Below are 22,853 nucleotides of genomic sequence, written 5' to 3'. Positions count from 1 at the left end.
TAGAGGTGTGTCAGAATCTCTTCTATACCCTGCAGGCTACCAATTAACTAGTCGGCTACAAATGAAAGTATGTGCAATTTTTATAAAATAAAAACTGGGACACTCTGTTTTCATAGTTGAATTTTTTAATTTATAATTGATGGGGATGAAAAGGTGTCATGTTTTTTAATACATTTGATCAGTGCATTAGTGAATTAATGGTTTAAAATGTTGTCTATTAAACCCTTTTTCAATAATTATGGTTTTAATATGTTGTGATGAAGTCAAAAGGTGTGTGTTTACATTTTCTGACACAGCCAGGCCTTCATCATTTGTGCGTACGTATGTTCTGAGACAGTTCTACATTTGTTTGCAGAGTACAAACCAATTCAGGTAAGAAAATATCGATGAATCCCAGATTCTACTAAAACTTTGTACGCACGGTTTAAAGTACAGATTTGTCTGTACGTACTGTTTGTGAATGAGACCTAATGAGAGCTCTATGAGTCCTGACTGGACTGTGTGTGTGTGTGTGTGTGTGTGCCTACATTGATGTACACTTGCTGCAGTACAGTTTCAGAGCCTGATGGAGTCTGCGGGGCTCGTAGGATCTCAGCTGGACTCTGACATGATGAACTCGACCCGGATCAGACCGCTTCAGCTCAGACAGCGTCACCGGCTGTGTGTCGTGACCGCAGCTTCTCTCTGACGCACGCACACACGCACGCACCCACACACACACCCACACACACACACAAGATGAACACAGTCATAGATCACAGTCACAAGCAGAGTGACTTTCATCAACTTTGAAAGACTTTAATGCCACGCAGGAGGGAATGATAAAATATTTTCCTTTAAAAAACTGGAAAACGGAAAGTGACACACAGCCTGCAGTCACAGCACTTTTTAGACTTCTAAAAAGTTTAAGACGTGACACATTTGATCTGACTACTCTGGAACATTTAAGGCCTTGAATGATATTTTAAAAAATGCAGAAATTTGTGGAAAACATTCTGGACACCCTGCAAACAGAATTCCTGATGTGTCTCTGAAGTCAAATATCTTTTTTTTAAATCACATCTTAAACATCTCAGAGGCTGTTCGATGACAAATGACACATTAGCTGCTTCTCAAAGTCAATGATGCTTCCTTGGTCGAGGGAAATTCACCGTACTTCAAATTAAAATGTGTTTTTTATAAACTTGCAATCTATTCAGAATGAACCAGCGAGTGCACAGGGGCTAGCATGTTTTACTACTTGAGAACTGTTATGAGAATTGATGGTCAAAAATCCCTCCAAAATACCACATTAAGACACCAAGACCTTGAAGAGCACCACAGAAAAATCCAAGCTGTGATTTGTAATCAAAAACTATTTGGTGATTTCTGTAAGAAATGCAGCTTTTCAGCAATTGGATGGTGAGCACTTCTGTTCTAGAAACTGCAGAAAAACTCCCTTACTGTAAGTGTACGTATGAAAGCCAAACATCCTCTGAATGCCTGAAGTCTGTAGTTTGTGGCTGTAAAGTTTCACGAGGCTGTGATTATCCCAGAGGTCACTACAGGTCATTTTATACAGTGATGTCCATTTAAAAACATAGTCTCATTATAATGAAATGGCTACTATGGGTGCTAACATCATCACACATTAATCAGATTGGGCTCACTGAATCCACAAGAATGTCAGATTTTCAGTCAGACCCAAGTAATCAATCCCAACACGGTTTCGGGAGCACAGTGTGCAGAAATATTCAAATACAATAGCTGAAAATAACACATTTATACTGCATGCAAAATAAAGCATAACGTGGGCATGTCAGTAAAGGGGAGAGTCATGGGTACCCACAGAACCCATTTTCATTCAGATGTCTTGAGGCGAGAGTTCGAGGGACCTTTGTGAAAATGGCCATGCTGTTTTTTTAGCTAAAATTTTAGCTTAACTTTGTAGCATTATTTAGCCCTCTTCCTGTGAAGCTAACGTAACGTGGCTGGTATCCCCGGATTCTTTTTGTCTTCTAGTTTTATATGATACCAGTTTATCATCACTCTAATGTTATGTGTGGCCATATTGTTGTGTTCTATTATTTATCTATTTTTTTCTTCCTGCTCTCTCTCTCTCTCCTCTTCTTTCCTCTCTTCCATTCCTCCCTACCTGTCTTTCTACAGGAGTGAAACACCTGAAAGTAACCAGGGAGCTGAGGGGAGGAGTGGATGGACACACAGACTGCGGCACACCTACACAGGCACAGTCACCAGCACCTAGCAGCACCTGCCTGCAGCAGCAGCAGCAGCACTGGACTCATGGGCAAACGGGTTTCTTCTTTTGTTCCCAGCCTGGAATAGTTGGTTGGGCTTCGTAATTTTAGTTTGTTATTTCAGTTTGGGTTGGAGGTTACCGACAGTTCAGTTTTCTGGTTTTGTTCAGTTTAGTTTCAGTTTCGTTATTAAGGGGAACGAGCTGGGTCCGACGGCCCACTGTGTGGTTGGCCCAGCGACTCCCCATCTTTTGTTTTTTTTCGGCCGGGATCTCCAACCCTCTTTGAGTTGTAAGGATGGTTCGTCTTATTGTTAATAATAAAACTTTGGTTGTTTTCCCCTGTCCATTGAGCTTGTCTGTTTGGTGAGGCCCTAACATCTAGCTTTAAAACGTAGCCATCTATAGCCTCTGAAAGACAGGAATGTCGGATCGCTTGAAGCCCGGTGGGTCTCAGAGAGTTAACAGCGCTGATGATACACACAGGCATCCTTGAGATTTCCCTAAACGAAGGCTGTGTAGAAAGGATCCTTACTTGACTTGAAGAATCACCTTGTATCTTGTAAGTTAACTTTCAGACTTTTAAAGTCTATCTGAATACCTTTTTCACTCTCACACCAGAGAAAGTATGATGGAAAAGCAGAAGGAACAATATAGCCTAGAATAAGTTCCTGTTACATCATGGTTTTTCTTTTTTTTTGCACTTGGACTTAGAAAGCTGTATTTGTTTCATTTCACACTGTTTAACTTCACACCAGACCTGTTGAGTTGCTGCAGCTGTGTTTCATACCTGTGCTGCACTCCACTGTTCCACCAACACCTAAAAACAGAAACGGAGACCATCAGGGACTGAAACAGATACAGGAACACAAATCAATAAGAGATAAGTAGCACAGGACTTTAAACAGACTGTACTGTATGACTGTACTCTGCCGAGCTGTGGGGGGAAACATCGCCTGATCTGAAAAGCATTTTATTTGAGAGCTTATATCTCACAACAACTTCCTGGTACTGAGCAGCAAAGAACCCTCTGGATATTACAAGCTGATAAAAATTGCATGTTGAGGCAGTAACATTCACAGCAAATAAAAGCAGAAAATATACAAGCTTATGCAAACAGAACATTCAGAGAAGGAGACGAAATAAGCACATCAAACTATAACAGCCTGAATTAAAGGCCTCGATTGGCTTGTTTGAAATGTACTTTATAACCTGTATGATTTGAATGCTGTGTTTCATTTATGTCGTGAATTCACCTTAAAAGACCTTCTTAACTCTGCACAAAGCCAAATAGTTGGCGCAGGTTTATAAAGAAGTTAGATTTCAAAGAGCGTTCGTGCTCGTCCTGTAAACAAACTGCGTCCCAAATATTTTGTCCACTCAGAGTTACATAACAGACATCAGCCTGCAGGTCTGAACGCAGACAAACAGCCGCAGCTTTAAAAGAAATCCTCCGCATGTCTGTCTGTGTGGAAACTTTCAGGTCACAGGCAGTTTGGACTTTTTATTTTATCCCCAGTGAAGCGTGGGCTTTTAGACGGCCCTGCTAATGGAAGCAGCTCCCCGCAGCTTCACTCCATCCATCCGTCCTTTTCCTCAGTGAAGAAATCGGCCTGTCTGAGCAGTCAGGATGGTCATATTTCTGCTGCTGGCAAACACGTTTTTCATTTAATCAAAGACCGGCAGGCGGCCGCCACTCACATACTCCCTCTCCTTTGTATTTTAGTCACGCATATGAAAATATTTTGATTTTCCTTCTCAGTCATTTGCAGATGAGGAAAACGGTGTGTGGTTTTTTTTTAGTTGTCCGTCTCACACACGTCTGACTGAACAGATACTCCCGCCTGATATCAGACAGAATTGTAAACCCACAACGCTCCTTCTCCGTCTTTGGTCCAACATTACCTCCACTGTAACTGATTTCTGTGGGGGAGGGGTTATCAATTTTCCCTAACCAATCACAAGAGACCAACGTATCCAGCTGTAAATTCAGCACTGATGCATCACCATACAAATGTAACCCGTGTGTTAATTTAACCAAATATTTCACCAAAAATGCCATGTCATGTCATGGATGCACAATAATATCGGTACATCATTGGTATTGGTTGATATTGGCCTACGTGCTTTTTCTTATTTTGCAAAATGAATGAATATTACATAGATTAAAAAGTATTGTATTTCATGTCTCCATCACAATAGGAGTATGCATGTATGATATGATGTTAATTCCACTACAGAAGAGACCTGATGATCACTAAAATAAGGTGGGTATATCGATATTGGATATCAGTTAAATGAGTGGTTATGTATCAGCAAAAAATCCAATAGTGTGCATCCCTAGTTTTTGTTCATATTTTGTTGCATTTCCTTTGTATATAGTTGTTAATGTGTACATTTTTTGGGGAGCTTTTACTTTGTCTAATGTATGTCGACACTGTGATCACTTCTTGTAGAGTTGCACTTCCCCCCACAGTCTGCTACAGGCTACGCTGGGGAGAGGTGTGTAAGTTGTTGTACTCCTCATATTGTGTGTTTTACAAAGACTAAATTCCCCTCAAGTTGGCAATAAGCCGGTGTCCGACTCATTCTCCCACACGACACACGAGGCAGAATGTTTAGCAAGATGGCGGGTCAGTTTAAGCCGGCTACACCAGCACACTGCTTTTCTCAGGGTTTAAGAGTGGAGCGGAGCAAAGTGAAAATAAACTACACTGTCGGGCGATAATGAGGAGACGTCAATTTAGAACAGCCTCGACAGCAGCATCCATCTTGTCTACGGCTGGGCTCCACCGGCTGCAAACGTAAGCGTCACATCAGTGTAGCATGGTGGCGTATTCATTTAGGCTCCACTGACTGCGTACGGAAGCGACATGTAGAGAAGCCAGCGGGGTTGTTTACCGCTTGCTGAGCCGAGAGGCTGCATGAAATGTTAAAGCATTTTCCACCCAAGTTATTACATATATTTGAGTTATGTACAAGTTTACTGTACTGTTTGTCATCTACTCGCTTTCAAATGTCCGCCAAGGACATTTACACAATGTCACGGATAAACATGGGTAAATGCATGAAAAAAACCCCATCACGTATCACCTCTGATAATGGTTTATTCATTTAAAACCACACTGTGCTCGTTTAGCACACTATTTACTGTTTGGACACTATTTGTAGTTTTTATCGCGCCGCTCCCGTTGCCGCTGGAGCTGCTGTAATTGATTAACAGGGGGGCGAGCTGCTACGGGACTCACGCTGCAGACGTGTCACACCGCTGACGTGCCCGGTGGAGCCTGGCTGTTAGTCCTCATTGTTTCTGGTGCACCACCTGACAATGGTGTTAGCTCCGCCCCGTGGTGCTGACTGGCTAATTGTTAGCTCACTGAACTGATGTTCAACCGAGAAACTGCTGTATCCTGTCATGATTCCAGAGAACTGAATCAGCTCAGTAGAAAAACTGACAGAATTTGAGACCCATCAAACATCAAGTCATACCAGGAGACTCTGGTGGAGTGCTCCAGACCTCCAACAGCTCTGAGTCATTCAGCTCAACAAAGTCGTCCCTATCGTCCTCTGGAAAGGCCTCCATGACTCTACAGATACAATAAGAAAATGACTTCTGGTTATGAGACTTATGATCATAAACATTCACATATACAGAAATAGGGTGAAAACCTTGTATTAAAACAGGTCTTTTTGTGGTCCAGAGCTCAGTCTGCAACATGACGCAGATTTTCTACAATCATTTTATTTTTAGCCTCAGTTCTCTCAGGTATATTTGTCCCCCGTCTCCTGCTGTACCTCTTAAGCTCCTGCACGACTGGGCTATTTTCTGGGAGAACCCTGATCCCCCTGCCGTATGCCGTCCCTCCGTGAAGGTGAAAAGCGAGGTGATCCACCTCCTCTGACTGGCTGCTAGTGAGGCCCGGCACCTTACTGGATCCTGGGATCGCTCGCAGGTTGTAGATCCTCAGGAAGTCCCCGGGCTGATGAAAAGACACATGAGACAATTAACACACAAAAAAAGCATTCAAAGATAAAAACAGATTATTATTTAAATATAAGAAACACTTTATTAGTCAACAGAAGAGCTGCAAGAGAGAGGAAGATCTTGGAGTACAAGTCATGGTTTCTTTCAAATGCAGTGTTACCAAGTGGCTGGAAAATGAAGCCAACATGGAAATGCCAAAAAATGCAAATGCCCTGTACATTTTCATTTCAAAAACAGCGTTTGAAAATGAAAAGGATCTACCTAAACACAAGTGTTTGAGCACATTTATCTGTCCAAACCAAGCAGCAACCTCTTAGGTGGAAAAGTGACACCAATGCAGAAGTGGCAAAAACTGCAGCTCCTCAAATGGCCACTAGAGGCTGGCTCCAGAAGCAAGTCAATTCCGATAGACCTCCAGGTTAAAATGGCCAACTTTTTGTAGAAATAAACACGATAACAGCCTGATCCAAAAAACGATTTTGGTCTCTATAGCTAAGAACTTTCATATAACTGACCCGTTCACATTATATTAAGGCTTAAAATTACGCATATCTGATTTGAGTGACAGATGGATGCTGTCTGTTGACAAGTCACTATCACTGCGACAACATTGGTTCAGTATAGTAACCACGACGTGACCCCAGAGTCACAGAGATGTAGCTGTTGCTGTTGCTATATAGTGTGTGTTCAGTTCAGGACATTATAACATTTTTGTCGCCTAAAAAAAAGTCTTGTTCAGCCTTTGGTTGTACTTAAAGACCCCCAAGGAATCCACTGTTCAATTTTTCTGGTAACTGCTTTTTGCTTTAATGGTTTTAAACCTGTTTTTACTGGCAAAAATTAGCATTAGCAATATCACAGTGAACCAAAGCTGTAAATCTACCATGCTAACGGGGCTAGCAGCTAGTGTTAGCTCCACCCACTCATCCAAATATGGTCACTTTTGACTCCGAAGATGACAATGGCCAAGTACACAAACCATTGGCTGACATCATCCATTGCTGCGTCCATCATTTTAAACAATGTCTTTCAAATAACTTTCAAGAAACACACACCAAAAAAACCCCCAAAAAACTAGAATGGACTGCAGCATTTTAACCTTAGTAGGACAAAGCTTTCTATAATTTACAAGCACAGAGTGTCTTGCACAGAGACACCAATGTCAACATTAATCGCAGGTTGAACCTCCAACTCTGCGATCAATGAAGGACCTGCTCTCCCTCCTGAGCCACAGCCCCCCTTCCCCTCTCCAAGTGAGACACAACAGGTGATTTTAGTGTCTGGCCTTCGATGTTTTCACATCTCTTTGGCATCATCAGGGCTATTTTCTCCTCAAGACACACAGAAAACATTTTACCACCGCTTTTATGGGCTGAATAATAACCATGACCATAAACTGATGTGGATGTGTAAAATCGTTCAAGATCCCTTTTTAGACAGAAAAATAAAATGTAGGTGGTGGGTGATGCTTTTTGAGCAAAACCTTTTGCCAGTTTATACATAAACAAATCATTTTTTCAATCGTGTTTGTGACCACTTGATGATGGCAAGTCTAACATTCACTCTTCTTTTAGCTCTGTTTTTGGTCTCCACCAACTCCTGAGGTAAATATCTGTCTCTTTAGCTGCTAAATGGTCCAACATGTTCACCAGCTAGTCTCTATAGCCCCGCTCCCACCAAACACTTTCAGTACAGTACCTTTGGAACCAACAGTAACCCTTCAGACATGGTACCTAGTGGCTTAGTGGTAGAGCAGGTGCCCCATGTACAAGGCTGTTGCCGCAGCGGCCTGGGTTCGACTCCAGCCTGTGGCACTTTGCTGCATGTCACTCCCTCTCTCTCTTTCAGTCTTTAAAACACATTGTGTGTTCTAAGATCAAACAAACAATGTTAGAAGCCGTTTACACATACACAGTGATTTTGATAAACGGAGACATCTTCCTTCGTTTGTGCCCATGAGTGCGACCTATGTTGCTATGGTGACAATGGATACATGGAAGGCTTGAGCTTCTCGTTACACTGCCACTTACAGGTGTGGCATGCTCTTGTGTATATATACACGGGTAAGTGTAAATGAAGAATTTTTTGAAAACGGAGACGGTGAAATGTCCGTTCATGAAAATAGCCGTAAACGTGTAAACGGCCTCTTAATTCTCTCTCTTTCCCCACAAAACTTTTACAAAGACATTCTTCAAATAATTTGAAACATGTTTTATTAACATCTACAGCAGTCTTGTTCTCCACTGTCGATTGGCAGTGCATTGCTATGTTTCTCTGTCTGCCACTACGGCCCGTTTCCACCGAACACTTTCAGTACAGTACCTTTGGAACCAACAGTAACCCTTCAGACATGGTATCTAGACCCTAACGTTTCCACCACAAACAGTACTCTCTCGCTGTATTTCCTCATCAGCGGTGACACAGATGGAAGTCTGCACCTGGTTTATCGTCCACAGAACGAGGCTGCATGCCCACATTTTCACAACAAAATAGAACAGGCTGCAGTGAGAGTCTCTCTCCATGGGATATTTAAAAATAGCAGCTTTGTGCATTTAGTCCTTCTCAGGCAAGCTCAGGGGTTTAGTGTTGCTGTAGCCCACAGGAAGTGAGGATTAGAATATATGACCTTCACATAATCCGCTCCAAATGAATCTATATTTTTAAAGTCATTACTAAAAGTGTGTGTCATATAAAAACTAAAGTGATGGTCAAAGTTGTCACAGTGAAATTTAAGGTGTGCTGATGGATTCATGTCATCAACTCATGCATTGAGTAACATTACAAGTTAACGTTCCACCTTAAAAGTTGCCGGCAGTCGGCCCAGTGAATGAAGTGATTTTTTTCTCTTTCATTTTATAGTTACAGTTTACTAATAAAACTGTCCACAGTATGAACAGTGGTTACATGAGCCTCAAAACCAGACACAACTCAGCCCTGAGCAGAGTGAGTGTCCTCTACTGACCAATCAGACTGCAGTGTTCACAGCTCCACCTTTTAGTACCAGATCTGTGTGCTAGGTACCCCAACAGAGGGGGACCAAACATGGGGACGGTGAGGAACGCTTCTGTTGGTACCATCCACAACTTTTACTGTGGAAACGGAGAAAAAGGGAACCGAACTGAACTGAACCGTACTACTCAGTGGAAACTGGGTCCGTCTGATGTTCGCTGCTGAACAGGTGTTGCACAGTGGATTTATCAGAGCTTGTTTGTTGGAAACACTGAGCCTGAATCAGACAGAAAATGTGCTGTAAAGCCAGAACTAGGAGCTAAAAGAGGCTGAAAGCTCTGTACAGCTGCAGAGTTGGTGAAAATTCTCTGTGGATTCACAAGTGACAACTTCTACATTGCACAAAGAAACTTATAGTATTTAGTTTTTAAATGTATGTAGATGGTCATACAGTTAAAAACTGAGCTTATCCAAACACCTCCTGAACCATCTCCTCTCTGTGACAATGAGCGGCCGTGCTTCAGAAGGATTTATCCAAACGCTCCATCCCACCTTTCACAGTCTGATGGTGTCATTGTAGACTTCATCAGGTTTTACCCAACAGCAGATGGCGCTGTTGCACCAAACTTACAGTCAGTGTGATGACAGTGATTCAGAGGCTGCTCAAACGACTTGGTTTGGGAGGTTTGTCATTTCTGTTTTTTTCTTTCCCTTCAGCTCTCCGTCACGACAAGCCTGCAGTCGACACAAATCTTTCCTCACTCTCATCATCAACAAACGCTTCACTGATCAAGTGTTCACTCTGTTCAGAAATTACACTGGCAGCCTGTACATTGTTTTTACATGGCAGGGTTCAGTCAATATAAAACCCAGATGCACACATACAGTATATATGATATTTAATTGCATTATAGCTGGAGAGCAGAGGAATGACTCAGAAAGTGGATCCTCTATAAGCTTCCTTTAAATCCAATTTCTCCGTACAGTGAGTGAAGTTTAAGTCAGGGTGGATTAACAGCTGGCCTCCTGAGGCCTCGCCTCTTCTGATGATCCACACGAGGAGCTGAGAGATGAACTGGGAGGACTGGAGAGCTGCCCTCACTCACATGGAAGCATTTTATTATTCTGAATTATCCTCTTATCTAGATTTATGTCCACAAACCGGGTGTTACTTTGAGGAGAAGCTCTGCCGTTTAAGTGAGTTTAAAGAAACCCCAAAAGAAATTAAATTGGTTCTACTTCCTATTTAATCCCATCAAAAGACCACATGATTCTGTCACATAAGATTCAAAATATACTGACCCTTCCAGGGGCCATCTGAAAAGTAACCTCTATTATTATATTAAAGGAGCAGCGTGTAAGATTTATTAGTGATTTAGTGGAGTCTAGCGGTGAAGACTGTAACCAGCTGCAACCAGCTGAAACTTCTCCCAATTAGAATTCCTTCAGTGTTGATTGTTCAGGAGGTTTTTTTACTGGGAGCAAATTACCCAAACAAGTCTGCACCTCTCCAAAACAAAAAGACTAGCTGATTAAAACTGGTAGAAACATGTCACAAGTCAGTGTTTCTTCCATGCTGTGTCACAGCCGGCTCGCTCGTCAAGCGCCTGCTATGTGTGCTCACCTTATGATCCAAACATTAAGGAGGTTTCTGCCGTGAGCCGATTAATCCGCAGGGGTCTCTCCCTCTCTACAACAAACGGATCCGGTGATATAACACTGAATAAAACAGTTCCATATTGAAAATTTCTCCAATGCTGTTTGGCATGCCAGGCCTTTAGCCTAACTCCTGCCAGTGTGTGTTCACTATTTTTCTCTGATTAACTTAAGATCCAGACGTTCAGGAGGTTTTTACCAAGAGCCAAAATACCCGCAGAGGTCTCTTCCTCTCAAAAACAAAAATACCAAGTGATTAAAACTGGTAAAAACACTGAATAAAGCAGTTTCATATTAGATCAAATCAGTGTTTGTGTGATGCTGCTCATTGTGGAGGGGCTTCCAACTACAGTGTCCGAAGCGAAAACATGAAAAACTGTGAATGGCCCTATCTAAAGCCAGCGTTGGGTTTGTCTCTTCTAGGTAGGGCTGGGAAATTAATCAAAAATTAATTGAAACCAACAATCAGAACTTCTTACATGTGTGTGTTCATGTACTGTCCCCATAAAAATGTACTAGTGCATGTTTAGACATGTGACTCCGCCCCGTCCAGTCTACGACCTGGAAGCAACATGGAGGAGAACTCAAACACTGTGCCAACTGAGCAACTGTCCATCGTTTGGACACATTTTGGGTTTCGTGACGACGACACTGAACAGAAGGAAAATCAAATGTAAACGCTGCGGGAAAACGGTTTCAGCGACCAAAGGTAATACCACCAATCTGTCTCAGCACTTAGAGCATAATCACGTTACCGAAAACAAAACATTTCTTATTTTCAGTATATTTTATTATATACTAAAGAAAACAATATATTACATATTTATTTCTGACAATATATGCCAATAAATCCCACAGACTGGACCTCTAATTGAAATAAAAATTGGTTTCCACAAAGTTAAATTTAATGCTGCGAGGCCATACGTATCACTCACCTCCTTATTCCTTCAGTAACACTTTTTAAGCAAGTACAAAAACATGCTGTTTGAGTGTGAATCATTATTAAGAACACATAAATCCCACTGTGGCAGGAGGCAAACAATGAGACCAAACAGACAGTATTTTTGTTTGCAGAATCCCAGAGTCTGCGCGGGGTTTTATTCCGTCTCTGGAGACCTGCATGTTTAGCAGAATGAGACAAAAGAAAACAACGATAAGTACTCGTGAGTCTGGCTGTGTTTTCTCAGAGCTACACGAGAGTTTAGCAGAATTTACCACAGTTTGAGTTTAGAAACAGGTGTAGAGAGAACTGCCAGAGTGACTAATGCTGCGAAAAAACACCAGAGGACAGACGGCAGGGCGAATAAAGGCGGTGCCATGTGGCGTTGGCTCTGATCTCGCCCGTTCGAGCTTCCTGTCTGTATCCACATATTAAATCCTCTGCAGCGGTCCTGAGAGGCCAGGTGTGATTATAACGAGCAGACATTCAGCTGAGGGAAGCAGCACTAAGTTTAGACCAGAACATGACTCATCTGATCTGAGGACCAAGGTCACAGTGTGTCCAAAAGTACAGTCACTTACTGAGATGCTTTTGTTGATGAAAGTTGGCCCTGCAGTTCTGACGGTGACAAAACCTGTACTTCATTTGTCTTTTTTTGTTTTTTGTATCCTGATTCATGTCGGCACAGCTTGGAGGAGGATTTAAACCCTTAGCGGACATGAGACTGAATGGACTCCCAGACGTCCCGAAAGAGACAACAGCAGATTTCTCTGTGTCCGTGTACAGAAGATAACAGACTCTCAGATTTCCACATAGTGACAAAAACAGGCTGCCAGGTGTCTTTGTAATGTCCCCGTGCACAAAGATAGGTCCATGAGGGGATTCCCAGATTGCTGTACACTCTTAGAAATAAGGGTTTAGCAGAAGGGATCTTCCTGAAGATCCAAAACCATATGCTTTGGAAGAACCCTTTTTTGAGGATAAGGTCCTTCAAGTCTTTGCTGTAAGACGAAGGGTTCCATTGAGAACCCTTTTCATCCAAAGAACCATTTCTGGAAGAAGGGATTGTTGAAAGCATGGGTGTCAAAAGATTCTATATTCAAATATTTACTCATGTTTCAAACGGTAATTTTAAATCCAGATGTATCAGGAATCCCCTTAACTAGTTCATTTTACTGGTGTTCTGCAACTGATATCTTTAACATCATTTTATGCCACACAACACCACATGGTCTGCATTGTTTTTTCCACAGGTACCTGGTACTTGGCATTTTGTTTTCAGTTTGAATTTTTTTTTAAAAAATTCAGTGCTTCAGGTTCACATCAGCTCCAGACCTTCGGGATCCACATGAAGCCAAAGGCTGCTAGACGTGGATCCCTTGACCCTGGGTTAACCTGTTAAACTAAAGCTATGATCAGCAGGAGAGAGATCTATGGGTAATGTAGTCAGTTACTATTTTAACAGAACACCTGGGTGGGTTCTAGATGAGACACCTGGAATATAAAAGGGTTCTCGGTAGAAGCCCCTGGGTAGGCTATTTTTAGCACCTTCAGAAGGTTAAAGGTTCTAGAAAGTGCCCTCAGATACGCCTTTTCCACCAAACTAGCTCTGGCTAGTTCCGTTCAGGATTGTTGGAACCTCGGTGCTATCGAGAGCACCAGCCTGCATTTCCACCAGTCTTGATTATTACCATTGTGATCAAGGGTGCGTCACCAACGGAGGGCGTTACACAAAGCACAACAAAAGTAAACAGTAGTAGCAAGATGGCAGAAAACATTGAAGACCTGCAAATGTTTGTTCTGTTATTACAGATATTTGTGTTTTATCTAAAGACAAGTATGGAACAACTATCAATGAGACCACTGCACTAACGGTTTTAATAATCTCTCACTTAACATCTCTGCTGCTGCCTTCTCCATCTTCTCTTTCCAACCTGTAGAATGTGACACGCCCGCTGACATCATCATAGTTCACACTATAGTTTAAGGGTAATCTGAACCAACTTTTCAGGTTATGAACTGATTTATTTTTGGTCGAAATACTCTGAAAAGTTCAAAATTAGGTGCGGGAACCAGAACAAAACAGTTCCATGTTGGTGGGTAAGAGAGGTTCTGGGTGGAACCATTACACCACAGAAATGTTTTCTGTAGGAACTCCCACAGGGAGTTATGGGTGAATATTGATATTACCCTTTATGTTGGGTTCTATGTAAAACCCTCTAAAAGGGTTCCAGGTGGTACATTCAAAAAAGGTTCTGACAGAAACCAAAAAGGGTTCATCTATGGAAACAATAAGACCTGGTTCTAGTTAGGAACTTAATTTTTTTCCCCAGACCTCGACCTTATCCAACACATTTGGGATGAACTGAAGCACTACCTGTCAGACAGACCTGATCACCATTAACATCAGTGTTGAACCTCACTGATGCTCTGTGGCTGAATGGGAGCAAATTCCTAAAACTGAGCTTCTATAAGGCAATGAATATTGCGGAGGGCGTGGCTCATCACATAAAGGTGTAGAACATCTCAAGGGTTTCACCCATCACCACGCAACTTTGTAGGCATATGACCACACATAATCTGAGGGGACCCCTCCATTATTGAGCCCATCAAACAAAATGGGGGCGCTAGAGAGCTCATTTCTTATCTAGGCCTAACCGCCATATGGATTTTTACTAAACTTGGTAGATATGTAGAACAGGACGCCTCAAGGTGACTGGAGAAATTTAACTCTAATTGGCAACTGGGTGGCGCTATAACAACAGAAAAATGCTTCCAAATGGCTAAAATGCGACCGATCGCTGTGGCTCCCCCTGTGGACCAATGTTGGTGTTGTTTCTAATGTTTGGTATGACTAAGTCATGGTATGGTATGCTGTACATAATCACGGAAACTGTCAGTGTGTCATTCTGTCAGTCAGTCATTCTGTCTGTCCCACGTTTTTCTACTCACTGACGTGGTCAATCTATGTGAAACTGCACATAGGCATTGAGGACTGGCATAGGTAGAATGTGACAAAGCTACCAATGGGTATGGACTAGTTAAAAGTATTGATCTGATATGAGTGCAACTGAACAAGTGCAGTTGAAATCTGTTTAAAACTAAAGGACCATACCACTGTTTTTTGTTTCATATTTTAGCTCCCTGACTACAGGTTATGTACACTTTTCATGTCTACTGACAATTTTTCTATAGCTCATTCTTTAAATCTTCTATATCAGGGTGTCCTTGAATGCATCATCAGGCTGCTAGTATTTTTATTTTTAATATACCTGAAAGTAGGGTTGGCACAGGGTGTTTATTTGGTATCAGTAGCCAACCTCAGTTATCATCATTGTGCTTGTTTGTAATTTGTGACTGCAGATGATTGGACCCAGAGGGCTGGTAGCTTTAAATATCAAACATAAATCTACAGATGTAGTTCATCTAAACTTTTATGGTGTTTGTGTAATCAAGAGACACTTCCTCTGCTTTCTGTGTGAGGTTAAGATAATTTAAAGTCTTCATAACAACAAGATTACCTGAGAATGTTTAATCTTTTATAGGAAATAAAAGCGAAGGACAAAAGAGAAAATCACCTCATAGCTCGATCATTACAACAGTTGGCATAGCAACCAAGAGAAGGAGGATCAGAGGTATCATTAGAGCTTTGTGACCGTCTTCTCAGGCTGTTTGACCTATCAGCTCCTTCAGCTGAGACCACATTTAGCATAATGGGCACATTATCACCATCAGCGTGTGCACGGGCGGGGCGTTCAGGGACTGTAGGACACATGGGTCCACAGCTCTGAGAACGATCGTCCTGTCTGACAGAAAATGGCTCCCCGCAGCTTCCCCTGCAAACAAACCATCTTCTTCTTAAAGAAGCTGAGGGAACAGAGTGGAGCAGCCTGTGGCGGCTTCTGTAAGTACTTGATCTGTATAAAAAACTAAACACTCCACTGTCCGCCCACCGCCCGACAGCCAAGACGCCGCTGCCGCTGTCTCATGGTATTAGTGCTGCTCTGCTGCTCAGTAAAAAGGGATTCCTTAAAATTCAAAAGATTGCTTTGGGCTTCCACGGCTTCTCGTCAAGCTGAGGCTCAATAAAGCAGCCAAAAAACTTGTGCCCTCGCTGAGAAGAAGAAACTGTTCATTTCACACTGGCTTCTTTATGGAGCAGCAGGAAATGGGCTTTAAAAGCCAGACGGATACAGCCTAACTCGACAGCAGGGCTCTTTGTGCTGGAAAATCAACTCGATGGGGAACAGGGGACGTGACCGACTGAAGTACACCTCATTTCAGATTAAATACCTCCACTGCACTCTGAGCCTTAAATGAAACAATCAAGGACAGAATTTACAGACTCGCTGTATAATCTGTTTAAATTCATTCATCACTACTGGAGCTCAAATATATATATACATATAGCTAAAAGCTCTGCTGGTTTTCTACCCGGAAGTATTTGTAAACAACAAGGCGATTCCCTCTATAGTCCGGCCGGACGGATGAGTCATGGCCTTGTAAAAGATTATGTTTGTTTCTTTTAGTTGGCGAGAATGTGTCGCCGCAAACGCGACAAACATCCACTAACTCTGACGGTGTTTTCTGCGAGCGCAGCTGAGTCATTTTGTACCGCTACACGTGTTTCTAGTGGGACTATGTTTACAAGCACAAGAGTTCAGAGAGCCACCGAAGGACCACCCTGCAGATTTACTATTGGTTCTGCAACGTAGGGAGTTTTTTTTAAACTCTGAAATTGTATCTGCCCATCTAAACACAAAATCAGGGAGAAAGTCATCAGTCTTTAGTTAAGCAAAGCGTCTAAAGACTGACTTGTGAGTCTACATCTCTCCTTGCTAAAACTCTCCGCTTCACTCACTCACTAGTTCTCCATCAACACTCAGAGAGACACAGAGCTGCTCCTCTGTTTAATCTGTCTGTTCATTACTCTACAGTGTGACATTGAACTATATAGCATCTCTGCTAAATCAGTCTGTAAAATGACATGTGACAATGTGAAAATGACAATGACATGAACGCAGCACATGTGCTATCCAGTGCTGCACTAATCACAGCGCGTCACCATTCTTCTTGGTAGTTGAAGTCTATTTTTTGACACTGAGACAGCACCTGGATGCAGGCAGCAGATGTGTTAAAAAAATGCAGCGACAACAGACATTTAATTTACAAGACGTATATAACGAGGACAAAGTGTCTCTGTCTCCGTCCCTCCCTCGGCCTCTCTGTTGATGCTCTGTGCAGAAATAAGATTAATAGCCTAAATAAATAAAAAGATTATAATCATTTTAAAGGCAGACAGATGGAAAATGACTTTTTAACTCCGCCCACAAAGATTTAAACTGTTTCAAACCGAGATATGACACGCATTTTCAATCAGCCCAGTTTCAAGGTGGACACTCAAGATTAGTGTCACCAAGTCAGTATGTGACCAAATGTCTCCTCTTTTGAGTAATGACATTGAAAAATGGCCAAGAGTGTTTGCAGAACATTATGAGTGTGACCTTTGACCTTTTGGATATAAAATCATCACTTCTCCTGGTTAGCATTCCTTCAGTGTTCATTGGTCTGTAGGTTGGTCCAAAACAAACGCATGTGGGGTCTCCTTAATAATCGCTGCGTACGCACAAAACGAGTCCTGAAAGAGGCTACGCCCTTCCCATGCAAAGGTTGTGATCTATAAAAACAAACTTGGCCTGTAGGTAAAATCTGACACACGCGCACAAACATTTTGGAGACCGGGGAAATTAGTGACACAGATGGTGAGGTGGTGAACTGAAGCCAGATTGTATAAAATTAAATGTGAGAGGAATCGTTATACGTATAATAACGTCTCTTACACATTTGATTTCGCCTCATTTCACGTTATTTAAAGATCCAATTCATCATAAACATCCAAGCCAGCTGTCTGATTTGTGTTTGTGCTAATGAGCCATAACTTTTCCATAAGCACCTTTCAGACCGTACGCTGCTGACACTCAGCTGTGGTCAGCTGTGGAGCGCACCCCAGCTGTTGAAATGCACACATCAAACAGCATTAAATAATTGCAAAACAGAGTGTAAACAGTGTTCAATGAAAGCTATATATAATCAAGGATCATGTAGCGTGAGTGTGTAAAATCACTGCACTGAACACGACTGTGTGCGCACAGAGCACATTGGAGACATCACAGCGGCGTCCCCTTCTCCAGTCGCCTTGCATACATCTTCACCAGCTGCACATTCAGATTGTGTTAATTAGTAAAGTCTGGAAATAAAGCCAGTGACAGCTCCCGCACAATCATTAAAACCTATATCCTCATTTTGAGTCTTAATCATAACACAGACCAAGATCACCAAAACAAACCTAAATAAATAAATAAATAAATTGTGTTCACCTGTCAAACTTCTATCTTCAAATGATAACCCAGGCTCAGGGTCACACTGATTGTCATGATCATTTCATTGAGGTGTGAAGCATCAGTCTGATGCTGTTAATGTATAAACACTGTGGTGACACTCGGCTGTTGCCATGATTCATAAAGAACCATTGATCAGCAGGCTCGTGTCTTTGCACCAACATTCATGAGGTGCTTTACATTGATCATTTATGCAGATCCATGTGCAGACAATTCCATTGATTTGGGATTCATTAAAAAAAAAAATAAAAAAAAATTGCACACTGGGTCAGGCGTCATTTGATCAAGATGGCGGCACGCAATTGTGCAGCGGCTCTTGGCTCTACTCTAATGTTTACGACTGCCATCCACTTAGCACTTTCCTGCACTTTAAATACCTTTATTGCATTTTCATCACTCTCTGAATGTCCTGTGTCTTGTGTTTTTATACTCTTTATTGGAGTTAGTTCTAGTTCTAGTTCTAGTATGAACGGTTTTATAATCCAGGATATTTCTGGGCACAAGCCATTTTAGGCTTTTGTCCGCTCGTATGCTTTAAGTTGGAAACCTATGTGCCGTTTTATAAATGAGACCCCTCGTAATTTAAACCTGTAAAAACACTACATAAAGCAGTTTCAGGTTAAAAAAAAAAAAATCTGTATTTTAACCTCCAAAGGGTGACTGGGCTCAGCCTTAGAGCTCTGAGTAGAGCTGCTGCTCCTTCGCATCCAAAGGGGTCAGTTGAGGTTTTCCGGACATCTGATCAGGATCCTCCTGGGCGCCTCCCCTTAGAAGTGGTCTGGGCACATCCTTCTGGTAGGAGGCACCGAGGCAGACCCAGAACACACTGGAGGGATTACATATCTCATCTGGCCTGGGAACACCTTGGGGTCCTCCAGGGGGAGCTGGAAAACATTGCTGGGGAGAGGGACGTCTGGTGAGCTGATGAAAATGGATGGATGGAATAACGCTCTCGTTACAGAGGGGCTGCTAACTACAGTGGCCAACGCGAAAGGCCCTATCTAGAGCCAGTGTTTGTTTTGTTCATTCTAGGCTACTGTAGAAACATGACCATGCAAGACAGTGGACTTTGCACACGAGGACATGCTTCCTATGGAGATATAAACCGCTCATTCTAAGGTAATGAAAACACACAACCATTCATATTTTCGGGTGATTCTACACTACAGAAAAAATACTTAATATATTATATTCCATTTCTGCCAACATATCCCCGTAAATCCTGCACACTGTACCTTTAAATAAGAAAGAAATCGATTTGACTCTGACATCTGTTTGTTCATCAATACTCAACATGACTAAACCACTGACCAAACCACTGGTTTATTTACTGTTATCTCTGGAAGAGTAATCAGAGAGGATCTTCTCTGGTTCCTTATCTCTCTTCATGAATAATAAAAGCCGGATGTTCTCGAGGGCACCCGGGAAGTCCTGTCACTCACAATGTTGGAAAAACCTTCAGCAGCATGATATAAGACTCAAACTGGGGGGCAGAGTTGGCCCGTTTCCTCAACACGAACACAGCATTCGTTTTTCTGACCAAAAGGCTGATAAAGAGCCAAAAGCACAGATTCTAAGTCAATCTGACAAGAGGAAAATGCTGGAAAATAAAAGCTTTTTTTTAACTCTGCTCCTCAGATTACACCCCCTCACACTCACACGGATAAATCTGTCCAAAGCTGTAATATCTAAATAAATGATCTGTACACAAGATGAAGCTCCACACAGACGAGAGCTGTGTAATGAAGCGTCAGTGTGAACGCGGATCTGAACGCTCGGTTGTTTGAGTGATGCTCTGCTGCCTTCTCAAGCGCCAGCAGAAGAAGTTGCATTTCTGTTGCGGTCGGTGGCTGTTGGAGGAGATTTGAGCCCGCCGGCCGACACAGAGCCTCATTTTCCTCTGAGCTGTGTTCACTAAACAGGAAACAGTGTGGGAGTGAAGAGCGTGCCGCATTAGCTCACGACCCCCCAAAAAACATTCAATGACATGGAAATGTGCACTCAGTCGACCGTGAGTGCTAAAACTGAGATAATGAGCGGAAGCTGTCGGAGCTGAACACAGACTGAGAGTGAACACAGCAATCAATGGCTCAAACTTTCTCCACAATATTTCAGGACGTGGCCATTAGAGAAAACCACAGAAGAAGTTATGAAATACAACTGAATCCAAACGTTGGTCACTCTGGACTAAACCCCCACAAACCCCTGAGTACTGTCATTAGTAATTTATACATACTTTATATTGTATTAACCCTCCGACAGACTGTGAGACTTCATCAGTCTTATAAGTTTAGTGCAGCTACACTGTGTGACATGGATCTAATAAACTTGGGTACGACACCAAGTGTGATGTATGCAGACTGTACGATGACAGCGCCCACTGAATCACAGGCCACGACGTACATCCATCGATATGTCCATCATGTCAACATGCAAGAACAAAACGTCATCAGCGTGTGTCATCCATGTTCGCCACTTAGTGGTAAGAGAAAAATGAAACAGGAGGAGGAGGAGAATGTGGATGCAGTCTTGGCCGGGGAAAGAGGCAAATGTGGCATGCCAATTTTGTAACAAGAGCTCAAAGTGTATTTATTAGCATCAACTGGCATTTAGCATTGTCGTGCTGATCAGTGCGTCATTTCATGCTGCATTTCTATTGGTTGGTTAGTAGACGTAGGTGGTCATCCCAAATTTGTCACTGTCAGAATTTTATCCCAGGCTGTCTTTGATCGCAAGAACGTGTCAATGGCCATCCTTAAACCTCTCTCACCGTGCGACGTAGGACCACCATTTAGATATCGCCACGTTTCTTTCATGTTGGTAATCTTTCATCTGGGGCAGCCCAAAATCACAGTGTATACTGAGCTTTACAGAGTAAAAAGAGAATGGCTGATATCCACGGTACAGCTTTACTTCTGTCTGAGCATGAACACTTCTAATATACTCAAACCCTTGGCTGAGGATTCAATGGGGCTGAAAGATTACGGCCAAAATAATAATCACAATAATTTTGATCTATACTGAAATAATGATTATTAATTGATTTTAGGAACAACATATATTTTACTGCACGTTCACATTTAAAAGGAGCAGAGCATTGCTTTCACTTTCATGCTGTGGCTCTTTCCTAGGAATCCACAAATCTTTGCATCAGAGCTGGGATGGTTTTCGGTTTTTCCTGTTTGGTCTGGTCTCCAGGCGTAGCGGCCGTACACATGCTGCGTTTTTTGCACCCTCAAATTCGTTGTTTTCAATGTAAACACACGGCAGGAGCGCTCAAACACAAGAGCGACACCGTTGCGGGGAGCACGTGTTCTCGAGCACCTCTTTTAGGGTGCAACAGCTGCGCCCTGAGATAAATGGAGTTCAACTTTTGGAACGCAGCGGCACACACTGCATAACATGTAACGAAGAACATCCAAACACAGCTGGCGGACATCGTTCACTTCTTCTGTAAATATAAGTCTGTCAATCATTTTAGAGCATGGCTGCCAGAGCTTTACGTCTGTCCCACAGGCAATATCTTTGGCTTGATACACACTTACAAAACACCTGGACGAAGATCAGCTCAACACTCAGGATTTCTGGTAAGGATGCTTTGACGCAGTGCTGGTTATGGTCGCTTAGCAACGTCAGACACAACCTGCCTCTGTGCCCTTGAAAACTGGCACAGAGTAGGCACAAGAGTAGCACCCAGCACCTGAGCTTGTGTTTCCCAGGTGGTCAAAGACGCAGCATGTGTATGGTCCCCTAGACTGGTTTGATTTTATGCAAACTGGCTGAACTGGAATTTGTCATTATGACACATTCAGACAAATTAAAAAGTAGGCGTCATGGCGCTACACACAACTTGTATTGCACTGGTATTAAGCAATATGATAACGTGATAGTATGTTTGTTTGTCAACAGACTAACGGAGCCATTTTCTGCTGAGCTGAGCATGGCAACATGACACAGATATACAAATTACAAATTTCAGTATAGACGGGAGGGGGCAGAGCGCCACACATTGGATTTGTTTACTAGAAAGTTCTTTTGTTTTTTGGGGTGATGAGGAGACGTGGCACAGTTAGTCTCAAGAAAACTGCGTCAGTATGGCAACATTTTGGACCTGAAGCCAACATAAGAAGTGCCTCGAATAACTGCGAGCGTCACAGTGCGGTTGTTTGGAGCAGAACTTTAGTTAGATGCCCTGTTTCTATTTTTCCTTGTCACTTGCCTTGAAAGAGCTGCAATGGACAAAGAGCGTTTGATTAATATTCTAAGCTGCTATGAGGATTTATCGATATGAACCCCTTTGGCCTATTTCACTACAAAAAGCAAAATAAATCACCAAAGTAAAGAAGATAACAAGTAGGCTACTCATTCATCTTTTAAGTGGTTATGTCTCCAGTATGATCTCTTCATGGTTTGTTTACATGAGGTAACAGAAGTGCATATTCATTGGATTCAGTGTGGAAAGAAAGATCATATTTCTTCCAAAGTCTTTTCCTGTCAAACTCCAAAATACTGAACTATAAATTAATTTTTACTGAAGCCTAAAGTACAACCTGTAAAGGTCACAGTGTGAAGCAGACTTCACTCCCACATTAACTCTCCCACTGCAGTTGGAAATCTGTTCAGCAGACACGACAGTTATTTGCTTCTTGAAATTTCTCAGCAAGCTGGAGGGCCGAGGACTCAGACTGA

General features: G+C 42.3%; 1 protein-coding gene across 1 annotated transcript in view; it reads right to left on the bottom strand.

Annotated features, from left to right (window-relative positions):
* pot1 (protection of telomeres 1 homolog) overlaps positions 1 to 22,853 on the bottom strand; it is a 113,255-nt gene that overhangs the window by 8,908 nt on the left and 81,494 nt on the right. The window contains 4 exon segments of the mRNA XM_049573453.1: positions 528 to 684; positions 3,027 to 3,056; positions 5,726 to 5,823; positions 6,032 to 6,216. Coding sequence (XP_049429410.1) covers positions 528 to 684; positions 3,027 to 3,056; positions 5,726 to 5,823; positions 6,032 to 6,216 — 470 coding nt within the window.

The sequence above is a fragment of the Epinephelus fuscoguttatus genome, linkage group LG4 (genome assembly GCF_011397635.1).
Source record: "Epinephelus fuscoguttatus linkage group LG4, E.fuscoguttatus.final_Chr_v1".
Taxonomy (NCBI): domain Eukaryota; kingdom Metazoa; phylum Chordata; class Actinopteri; order Perciformes; family Serranidae; genus Epinephelus; species Epinephelus fuscoguttatus.
This window is presented reverse-complemented; position numbering and strand designations above follow the sequence as displayed.